The sequence below is a fragment of the Synchiropus splendidus genome, chromosome 11 (genome assembly GCF_027744825.2).
Source record: "Synchiropus splendidus isolate RoL2022-P1 chromosome 11, RoL_Sspl_1.0, whole genome shotgun sequence".
Classification (NCBI taxonomy): Eukaryota; Metazoa; Chordata; class Actinopteri; order Syngnathiformes; family Callionymidae; genus Synchiropus; species Synchiropus splendidus.
In genome coordinates, this window is record NC_071344.1 from 2,109,128 (window position 1) to 2,119,806 (window position 10,679).

General features: G+C 47.0%; 2 protein-coding genes across 3 annotated transcripts; one reads left to right on the top strand and one right to left on the bottom strand.

The window, feature by feature from the left end:
* The first annotated feature begins 883 nt into the window (after positions 1-883).
* insb (preproinsulin b) lies at positions 884-3,943 on the top strand. 2 transcript variants are annotated; one of them, XM_053879177.1, is made up of 3 exons: positions 884-1,018; positions 2,978-3,181; positions 3,713-3,943. In XM_053879177.1, the coding sequence occupies exons 2-3, from the start codon at positions 2,989-2,991 to the stop codon at positions 3,856-3,858; spliced, it is 339 nt and encodes a 112-aa protein (XP_053735152.1). In that variant the 5' UTR covers positions 884-1,018; positions 2,978-2,988; the 3' UTR covers positions 3,859-3,943. The 2 variants fall into 2 exon arrangements, with proteins under 2 accessions (XP_053735152.1, XP_053735153.1); XM_053879178.1 differs by lacking the exon at positions 884-1,018 and adding an exon at positions 1,060-1,193.
* Positions 3,944-4,098: 155 nt separating this feature from the next.
* Positions 4,099-10,207, bottom strand: hmmr (hyaluronan-mediated motility receptor (RHAMM)). Its single transcript, XM_053879176.1, has 20 exons — positions 10,071-10,207; positions 9,754-9,852; positions 9,567-9,661; positions 8,978-9,055; positions 8,710-8,898; positions 8,542-8,628; positions 8,337-8,448; positions 8,208-8,273; positions 7,967-8,040; positions 7,314-7,372; positions 6,875-7,242; positions 6,658-6,806; positions 6,365-6,579; positions 5,512-5,628; positions 5,244-5,441; positions 4,896-5,177; positions 4,764-4,836; positions 4,514-4,690; positions 4,285-4,441; positions 4,099-4,222 (listed from the first exon to the last, which is right to left on the bottom strand). Exons 1-20 carry the CDS (start codon positions 10,114-10,116, stop codon positions 4,206-4,208), a joined length of 2,658 nt encoding a protein of 885 aa, XP_053735151.1. The 5' UTR covers positions 10,117-10,207; the 3' UTR covers positions 4,099-4,205.
* Positions 10,208-10,679: the final 472 nt, after the last annotated feature.

Genomic DNA, 10,679 nt, shown 5'->3' on the forward strand with positions numbered 1-10,679 from the left:
CAAACATTAGCAACATCACCACTGTTTCGAAAATAATCTTGGTGGAATCCCTGACATGCTCAGTGGAGGCAGGCCAGAGGAAACAGGACCCGTTACTTACTGCCTGAGAGGAACCTGACGCCTGAACCTAGGTGCGAGTGGCCTACAGTGAGCCAAGAAAATATCCCCCTATAAGGTTCCCACCCCGCAGGAAAACTTCACTTGATTTTAAGGGAGGGAGTTGTGTCATTTTCCAAGCATCTACCACCCAGTTTCTGAGCCACTGCAGCCTCTGTTTCCGGTTCTTACTGGTCAGGAGGGGAACTCGTGTGGTGTGGTCCTCTGTGGCTGGAGCCGATCTGCTGTCCATTCAGAGACGCTGCACTGCACACCTCAGTTATAACAAGGTTATCTTCACGGGGCCTTTCTATCATGTCAGAGCAGCCGGCCGAACCTCCTCTGACCTCTCCTATCAACCCGGTGTTTTGGTCCTCACAATTGCAGCTCACCTTCTGACCCCTGGCTGTGAACCCTCAGGAAGGTTGTGCAAGACAATGAAGCCACTGAACCTCATGAAGTGGCCAGTGGAAATAGCTTTTATACCTATTTGCCCAGAAAAGGCTTTCATGCACCTCAGAGGTATCGAGCCTTAGGCTATAGCACGGCCCGAGTCACAGGTCAAGACGTGCCTCTAATCTATATGCAGTGTGATCAAGACAAGACATATGGCACTGTGAACCGTGCCAGTCAGGACACCACACAGCAGGGGCCCGACTCAGGTTTCCTTTGGACCAACTGTACGGCAAGTCCTCATTCAGTAAGGGACTTAATGCCACTCAAGAGCAGATCAACGCGCTTACAGGTCACTGTGTTAATGAGAAGACGCTGGCGCTTTTCACTGTGGGCGAGGAAAGGCCAGGTGGAGGTATAAAGGGGAAAGGTGGCCAAGTGGAGATGTTCTGGAGCAGGGAGTAAAACCCCTGGGCCCGGTTCATCTCTCGCCACCTGCTGCTCGCCTGCACTTGGGCCTCTGACACAGGTAGGCACGTTTCTCTCTTCTGACTTTGAAAATTGATGTGTGGAATAATAAGGATGGAGGTAAGGAGAGGAGCGGGCGGATCTATTATTCAGCCGCTGTGCCGAGCGGCCTGGCGGCGGGCCAGCAGGGGAGGAGGAGTGGCAGGCGCGAGCAGCGGCGGCAGCCGCCTGCACAGGTGCGTTGTAAAAGGAGCCGTTAAAATGATTCATATGGCGTCCAATAATAAGCTGCGAAAAGAGTCGGAGCTGCGGTGTGCGGCTTTCACCTTGAAACGCCGGGTGAACTTCAGACGCGGGGCAGAGTCTGTCTCCAGTCGGATTCTGCCCAAAACACTGTTGACTACTGCAGGAGGATGACGTTAGAGTGGTCACTTCAGGAAAGGAAGGCTTTTGTTAGCACATGCTGTTCAGCAGTGAAGACTGTTTTAGAAATACTGTACAAGACAACAGCTAGAGTGAGTAAAGCTGCTTTTGGTGGGAAGAAAAACGTATTTTTTTCAGGATTTTTAATTGCCAATAATAATTTGATTTCCTGGTGAATTAAATAAATGTATCATAAAAATTCATTTTCATTATTTGTGTAAGTGGAAGAAGTTTGGAACCCAATTCTGCCTAGATAAAAAGTAAAAAATAAATCATAATAATGCAAATAATAAACAAGAAATGTTGGGTTAACATTTAAAAAGTCAACAAAAAAAAGAAGCAATTCCTTCCAAAAACTTACTGGGATTTTATTTTGTCACTGGAAAAGGTCAAGGTTGTACAAGGTCATGTAATGTTTCATTAATGTCTGTTTTGAAGAACCCCTAGGCTAAAACTAATACATGTGAGGCTCTGTCTGCAACCTTTTTTAAGCTCTTTTTTCAGCACCATACCAAGTTTTGTGCGATTTTGTGGTCGGCACATTCAAACTTTGTATAGTATTCAGTAAGAATATTTTATTTATTCAGATCCAGGATGGGTTATTTTAGTGTTCCCTTTATTTATTGTATTTTTAGCAGTGTACATTTATAAAGTCAAATAATGTCGTTTTAAAAATAATACTAGCCACATCAACAGTGTGATACTGCAAGCAGGCAAAATGGTGGTTGATAAAAGGCGCAATATTCTGATTTATTTTGAGACTTTTAATGATGAATTTGGAACACTGTGCCCCAAAGGCCAGAATAATTTCTCCTAAATTTAAATATAAATGTCCAATAAAGGTATATAAAGGTGATTGAGAATTAGAGATGCTGAGGGGGATTAGAAGCGTGTGAGTAAAACTCATAAAAAGAAGCAACTAATTATTTAAAGTCGTGAACAGCATGAACTAAATTCACAACAGCAAAAGTAGAACTGCAGATTTGCGACTGAATCCGAGCGACATATGAGGTTGAAGGGACCTGAATTAACTGTGGATGCAGTCTATTTCACAATATTCAGAAGTGGAAAAACATGGTAGAAAAATGAAATATTCTGAAAAAACAAATGATTATTTTAGGCCCCTGCTATGAGATTGCTGTGCAAGGACCCCGATATTCCTCTGTTAAAAGGCAGAATGACGGCACGTTTTAAAAAGGGAGCAGAGAAAGAGGAAGTTGTAAATACGGATGATCCGAAGGTGAGGCGACGCAGACTAAAATCAATTCTCAATTTCTATTTTCTTAGCCATCTCAAGGGTAACATTGAGCGGAACCTTGGATCGGTCCGTCGCCACAGTGTTGCTCGCACCTGTGTTCCGAGGGTCAAGTTGCCTTGTCAACGTCACTCAGGATCTGAGGAATGACAAGAACGATTTTCACCTCAGGCTTTGTTCCGCTCCAAAGGACAGAAGAGCTTCATCTTCTGCTCCATTCAAGGCCTCTATTTTAAGACAGGTTTTTGTTTGTTTTGGTCTTGGGAGTGATTCAACTTGTAGGGTTTCTCTGGTTTAAGCAACAGTTTGCGCACTTAAATAAGACTGTGTCTGGTGGAACAGGTCTCCCTTCTATGGCCAGAGTACCATGGGCAGCGTCCGTGCTGTTGGTGCTGCTGGTCCTCCACCCACCGATGGTCTCTCCGCTCCCCGCCAGGCACCTGTGTGGCTCCCACCTGGTGGACACACTGTACTTCGTATGCGGAGACAAGGGCTTCTACTACAGACCAAACCGGTCCCACAAGAGGGATTTGGACCAGGTCCTTGGTAAGAACACACAAACAAAGCATCAATGAGAGAGAGAGAGAGAGCACGAGATCCACAATTATGAGTCAGTTAACTTCATATTTATGCAAAAAAAAATCTCAAATGTAGAGAAGTACTCTAAAGCAGCTGCAAACGCCTCTTTACTGTGAAGGTTTTTTCACTGAAAACAGCTTCTTTCTGATACATTCAATCACATTTATTACGTCTGGGGAGAGGCATCGCATCAGCACTTCCTGAGGGGATGTTCACACCGAGCTCTTCGATTTACGACACTGCATTATTGAGGCCAACGCTTGCACAAGCGCAGTCAAAATGAAGTCTTTTCACAAATCGCCACGTGATAAAAATCATCTTGGACATTCGGCAAGACATGATGCTCGAGCAGATGAGATGATACCAGTCTCTGTTAACATTTTAATTGTGACTCAGTTTCCATCGTTGCCCCTGTTATCAGGCATGTCACATCCAAAAAAAAAGAAACACATGCATGTCTCCACGCGAGGTTAAAGTGAAACTCTCTCCACCTCGAAGGGCTCCTGTCTAGAAGAGCCAGACAAGAGCGGCGGCTGCTGAGGGACTTCGGGCCACGTGAGGAGGCCAAGGTGAAGCGGGGCATTGTGGAGCTGTGCTGCCATAAGCCCTGCAGCCTTCAACACCTGGAGGGCTACTGCGACTGATGCCGCCACAGCGTCCAACGACACGACGGTCTTGAAGACAATTTCACTTCCAAATGTTGCTGAAATAAAGGTTCATGGCCCATAACCTAACTGTGAAACCCGTGTCTCGGTGATGATGACGGGTTTGTTCCTGTGTGACACGCAGCTGCAGTCTTACACCCCCCTCTGCTGGATGGAGGAGGACATGGACAGGAAGAAAAACATGGCCTGAATGATGATACAAGACACAAAGCGAAGTGTGTTAATTTTATTTGCAACTAATTAAGAGCTTAAAAAGTAAAGTAACATCCCAACTACAACTTCCCAACATACAGCATACAAAAAAAACAAAGAGCAGCCATGTTTGCTCACACACAGAGGTTCCCTGAGGAGAGAAAGAAGAATTAGTCCCCTCCAAACTTCCCCTTGGCTTCACTCGGGTCTCACCTTCTTTCAGAGGTCCGGGTGTTTTCACGTTCTCCTTGTCGTGCTGGAAAGCCTTGCTGGGGTCGAACCTGCGTCGCGGCGCGCCGGGAAGTTTCTCCTTCATCTGATCCAGGTCGCACTTCTGGCGTTTCAGCAGAGTGCGGAGCTTGCACAGCTCCTGAACACACACACACAGGCGCGGGCATGAGTGAGAGTCGCGCTCGCCGGACCCGCCCTCTGGTCTCAGCACCTGCTTCAGGCCCATGTTTTCGTCCTTCAGCTTCATCACGTGTTTGATTTTCTGCCTCTGGTTCTGGTGGCCCAGCAGGCGTGCGTAGGCGTCGGCCAGCTTGTTCAGCTCGTCTTGATTCGCCCCGTTTTCGTTCAGTAGCGCGTTTCGCTCGGCGGCGAAAGAATCCAGCTGCTCCTACGAGACGACGGGTCGGAGAGAGGATTTGAGCCAAGCACGTCGCCAACTTCAACTTCTTTAAAACACTGACCTGAAACGGTTTGACTTTGGCCAGCAGCACTTCGTACATGCTCCTCCAGTGCTCGGTCTCTGCACCACCACAGCTGCAGAACCAGAAGAGTTAACCAGGACTCACGCGGTCTGGAACCGGAGACCCGCTCACCTGGCCTCCTGCGCTTGTGTCAGCTGCTGCTGAAGTTCCTGACGCTGCTCTTCCATCTGCCACTGTAGAGTCACCTTCTCCTGACTCAGCAGCGCCACCTGCTGCTGCATCTTCACGCCGTCTCTGAGCTGACCTTTAAGTTCCTCAATTTGCTCCAGCGCCGCCTCTTTCTCCACGGTGTGAAGCTGAAGCTTCTGCTGGAGCTGACCGATCAAGGTCGCGTGACTCTCCTCCGCGGCTCGGCGCTTATCCTCTTTCTCAGCAAGTCGACTCTGCACCAGTCTGTGGACAGAGGCTCAGGTCAGGAACCTCAAAACCATCTCAGCTTTCAGCGCAACAAAGACTTACTCAGCCTTCGCTGCCCAAGCTTCTCTCTCTTCCATCAGCCTTCTCTGCTGCTCCTCCAAATCACCAGTCACCCGTTTGATCGCCTCCTCCTTCTGCACAATCACTTCATCCATCTCCTTTCTCTGCTGCTTCAGTCTCTCAACTTCCACCGCCAGACTGTTCTGCTTCTCCTCAGCAGCACTCAGAGCCGTTTTCGTGCTGCGAGTAGAGACACTTGTTAAAAGCACAAAGCTTCTAAACTCAATCGTGTAACAGAAACAACACTCACCTCCCCAGCTCTGCGAGAACAACCTCCATTTGGCTGAGAGATTTTGAGTGTGCGTCTTGGAGATCCATCAAGGCAGAAGAGTGTTTGTCTTTCAAAGCAGAAACATCAGTGTTCCTTCTGAAAATGGATGACAGGGGCAATGAAATGTGAGATTTCAATTGCAGCATTCATTTCAAAGTGAAATCGCACAAGAACCCCTGATGAAGACAATATCAATAATCAATCAATAATAACAGTAATAAATACTGTAAATACCGGACTATAGGGTGCACTGGAATATTACACGCACCCAATAATTTAAGAAGGAAAATTGATTGTTCATCCATGAGTGGCATCGGTCTATAAGCCGCGGGTGCAGTGGTGCTGTCTAACACTTGAAAATGCACAAGCATCACTTCTAAACTAGTTTGGAAAACGGGCTCCATCATGGAGACCGACCCATGAAACAAGTGGAATCATCAACTCCTCACATCTGTTATTGACATTAAAGCTCCAAATGTGCCCCAAGTTCCGACACCTCAGCTGCTGCTTCTCGTCTCCGCTCCTCCAGGAGATCCGCTCTGAGGGCGGAGCTACTTTAAGGTCAATAACACAACTGCAAAACAGCCATATATTATGAAAATAAAAAGTAGCAGCTTATAGTCCAGAAATTATGGTACTTGGATACTTGACCTAAGGCAGGTTTTTTTTTTCCCCACCAAAGGGAGACCCTCCTACTTGAAGCTGTCACAAAGTTTGGACCAATAAAATGTGACCCTCAAAGACCAGATTTGAGTGATCAAAAAAAAAAAAAACACCCTGCCTGACACACCTTTCCAGACCGATTATTAGGTTTTAGGCATTTCCAGCTCACTTGTTTAAAAGTTCCTTTACGTCACACAGCTCCTTCTCCAGATCTTCCTTTTGCTTCTGCAGCCTCTCAAGCGCCTGCAGCCTCCTCTGATCCGTGTCTTCCATCAGAGACAGCTCCCCCAGCACCTCCTCCAGCTCATCGTGCAGTTGCTGAAATTTCTCTTCCGAGTCTTGTCTCTCTTGGTCCATCAGCACCGACAAGGAATCGGCAAGAGCCTTGAAAGAGCAGACTCAGATTGAGGACATGTGTAGGAAGCTGCACAAAGGAAAGGTTTTTATCTTTCAAATCAAAACCTTTTCTTTCGCCAGCTCTTCTGTGAGAGCAACGTGTTGCTGCTCCAGTTGGACTCGTCTCTCCTGCACATCATTGTTAGTCTCCATCAGCTGGTTGAGCTCGGTCTGTAACTGCTCCACTCTCCTCAGCCCCTCCTCCTGCGCTCGACCTGAACCAATCGCATCACCGTCAGATCGGCCGCCGAAATACAAACAGTCGAAATAAGCAGCGACATACTTCTCTCCTCCTCTGAGAGGATACACCTCTGTTCTAGATGCGCCACTCTCTCGTCCAGTTCCTGCTCCGTCCTCCTGAGCGCCTCTCGGAATCCAGCCACCTCTTCCTCCTGCTTGGCGACGGCTTCCTGAGAGTCCAGGACGTCTTGTTTGGCAGCCCTCAGCTGCTCCTCCAGGTCCATCACAGAGTCCTGTGACCTCTTCAATGTCAGCTCCTTCTCCTCCATCTGCTGCTCCACCTTCAATAAAGCCTGCTGCGACTCCTCCAGGTCCTGCTGGTACCTTGAAGCTTCGCCCTTCTTTTGACTCAACAGGTCCTTGTTTGTTACCAGCTCCGTGAGGCGTTTCTCCAGCTCAGTCTCCAGTTCTCTGCAGAGAGAAGGATGAAACCCATCAGGCTCCATCGTCAGACTACACTGGCTGGGAAAGGCAATTCTTACGCGATTCTGTCCTGTTGAAGATCCGCAGCTGAACTCTTTTCGACTTTGGTGCGAAGATCCTTTAAAAAAAAGTGTCATTTACTCACGAGACACAGAAAAACAGATTTTTGAAGCAGAATTTTCCTGAAATAATGTTTTCCTTCTGACGAGGAACACGCCACTGGTGGCACAACAAGCCCCCACCACAAACTGATGCTCCCACATGGCTCTGTCTGCATCAGGGAAAAACCTTGGTGCTTACTAAACCCCGACAGCAGCAGACTGCACCGTGTCCACGTGGTGAAATGCACCTAGAATTCAGACCCACGCCTTTCACAGACGAGGACTGGATCCATTAGAACGACAGTCGCAATGATCTTTCAGCTAGTTGGCAAACCGTATGGAAAACTTGAAGACACAGAACATCACTGACAAGTCCCACAGCTCAAGTTAGCTGAAGGTTAAAATGTTTGGTTCTTCTTTCATAACAAATCCACTCAAGTTATGATGACTGGAACTGTGTTTCTGAGTCCCATGACTAAATATGTCTGCAGTGTGCATAAGAAACACGATGAAAACAAAAAAGGGAAAAAAAAAAAATTAAAAGCGAAACAAAACAAAACACATTTTAAAGTGCAATAATACAGTAACACAAACACAGCATCTGGTTTTACCTGAATCTCTTCATTGGCAGTGTCCAAGTATCCCTGCAAAACTCGGACTTCCTCTCGAAGCTCTTGCACCACAGCTGAAAACCACAGCCAAACTTAGTTTCTCTTCACGCAGAAGGAGTGGATCACAGTCATACAGTTTTGTGAAGTACATGTACACAGCGAGTGTGTGGTATTTTGCACAAATGTCTGAAAAACAAACCCTAGATTTCCAGATTCAGCAGTAAGTGTCGAGCGAACGTACCTTGCAATCTGGTATTCTCGCTCTCCAGCTCGTCATTTATGTTCTTGGTCACCTGATGGAGGTCCTCTGCAAAACAATCCCCAGTCAAGTGACGCCCAGTCAGAAAAGAAAGTCATCATTCAGTCTCACTCAAATCTCTCTGCTTCTCCTCCAGGCTGGTGATGGTCTCCTTGGCACTACGGAGGTCACCCTCGAGTGATTTAAGACGACCTTGTGTGTTCACCTGAAGCACCGTCAACTCCTGGGTAACAACAGCAAACAAGTAGATGTGAACCACCTGGGGTTTTAACTGGAGGTTGTGATGAGGACTGCAATACATGAGCAGTTACTGCACCTTGGTCTTGCTATCCAGATTGTTCCTGGCCTCCATCAGATCCATTGTGAGGGAATTTATCTTCTTTTTCGTTGCGTCGGCAGAAACCTGAGGGCAGACACACACTCTATAAAAACTGTCGTGTCTATGAGCAATAGTTTCAAATGATTTCTGTCCCAAGTAAAACACCTTGTTCTTGAGGAACTCGTTCACTTTCTTCAGCTCAGCTTGCTGCCTCTCAAGGGTCTGAACGTTGGCAGTCAGCGCCGTCCTCTCCCTGATCGAAGCCAACAGTTTGGCCTCAACTTTTTTGAGTTCTTCTTCCACCGTGAGCAGCCGTCTGTCTTGCTCCCCGCGCTGCTGAACCAGAGTTCGGATCTATGAAAGCATGAGCAACAGCGGTATAATCACAGAGCGAAAAGAGTGACCAGTGAAATAGTGAGAAACAATAAACCACCTCGTTCTCCAATTGAATCTGCAGCTTCTTCTCCAAAGTCATGCTTTGCTTTCCTTTCTTTACAGAGGATTCTTCCACCTGTGCAGGAAAACGTATTTTCCAAGGCTCAAATGTCACGTAAACAAGGAATGTTGTTCATAACAGGATACAAAGGGGTAGATATTCAGTGGTGTAATAGCAGCTCAAACTGAGGATAGATTTATACAACCGCATCTGAACCAATTCATATTGCAGGATTGACATTTATTGATACCTTTCTGGGGCACCAGTTTAAATAATTGAAATGTCAATCTTTTGTTTCTATAGTGATGATTATGTTGTTCCTTTTGTCTCTGTATTTAATGTTTGTACGCTGCCGTAATAACCCAATTGGGGGAAGAGTGAAGGCAGATCAGCTTCATCATCCAAACAGATCAGGGATGTATCATCACATGTTTGAATCTCTTTAGTATTCAAACTAACAGTTTTGCCAAGCTAAACGATGTTTGCACACGGTGGTTATCGCTCACTCGCAGGTCTGTTACATGACACTACATGTCATGACATTCAATGTCCAAGTGTTCATTAGCACAAATTGGTGACAACTCACGAGGACATCCACGGACAAGGTCCTCCTGACAGGTGACACTAAAGACGGCCTGGATGGAGACGGAGGCGGCGGCGGAGCCACGGAGCTGGCGGCGACTGTGAAACCACAGCGAGTGATCACAACAAACACTCGTGCCGGAGGCAAGCGACTCCATGCGCTTTAATGTGCTTATTCTAGATCCACTAACCTGCTTTAGGAGGTTTGAATCGATCCGATTTGTCGAAGGAAGCGGCTCCTTTGGGCTCCCCGGGTTTAATCTCGTAGATCCCCGGCGGAGGGGCGCAACCTTCGGTGAAAAGTACAGCTTTAAGTCCATTATCGCAATCCCGCAGCAGTGAGGGATGAAGCTTCGGCCAAGTTCGATAGCCTGTTTATGTTCAGCGGGTCGCCGGAGACGACGCAGCAGCAGCAGCAACAACAACAACAACAACAACAGCAGCAGCAGCGGCACTTGCTAAATGTTGGCTAGCATCTTGCTAACTGTGTGAGAGACAGGTCCCGTACCTACGTGCTCGTTGAAGCGCTTCAGCGGAGCTCTGGAGAAAGACATCTTGACTCCGCTGGGGTTCAGAAAAGATTCCAAAATAGCAATTCACGACTCCAACAACGACCTCCTGCCGCTGAAATTTCAAAATACGTCATAAGTATTTCCGTACTTTGTAGCAAATCGCAAAAGAGTATTTTGGTGACGTGCATGTACACGTCAGACGCGGCTTCCGTGGACGCGCATGGGTGTTTACACGGTCGCCAGACAGCATGGACTCTGTGGAAACGTAGCGTAGTCTTCCAGTGAATGATTTTTCTGGGGTTTATTCTGGGCACTCCGGTTTCCTCCCACTGTTCAAGAACACACAGCTGTGACCTGATGTGTGTGTGAGAAGTAGTCCTTCTGTCCAGGGTGCCCTTTGCCCTTTTCCCGCTTTTGACTCCAAAACGTGAATAAGAAGCGATAAAACGAATAAGTAATAACAGCTATGTGACACACAGTTTGTTGTTACAAGCTCTGCAGTTCAAAACATCTTGGCTGCTGTCACTTTAAGTTTATATTTTAAATTATACACGTCTCTGATCACGTTTTGAGTATGATGATGTATATTGACATCTTGAGCTGTA

Coding starts and splice junctions, on each gene's coding strand:
- hmmr (XM_053879176.1), bottom strand. CDS start 10,116: ATGTCTTTCTCCAGAGCTCCGCTGAAGCGCTTCAACGAGCACGTAG. Junction 8,274..8,336: donor GGAGAAGCAGAGAGATTTGA/GTGAGACTGAAT, acceptor ATTGTTTTGCAG/AGGACCTCCATCAGGTGACC. Junction 8,041..8,207: donor CGAGAATACCAGATTGCAAG/GTACGTTCGCTC, acceptor TGTGGTTTTCAG/CTGTGGTGCAAGAGCTTCGA.
- insb (XM_053879177.1), top strand. CDS start 2,989: ATGGCCAGAGTACCATGGGCAGCGTCCGTGCTGTTGGTGCTGCTGGTC. Junction 3,182..3,712: donor GGATTTGGACCAGGTCCTTG/GTAAGAACACAC, acceptor TCCACCTCGAAG/GGCTCCTGTCTAGAAGAGCC.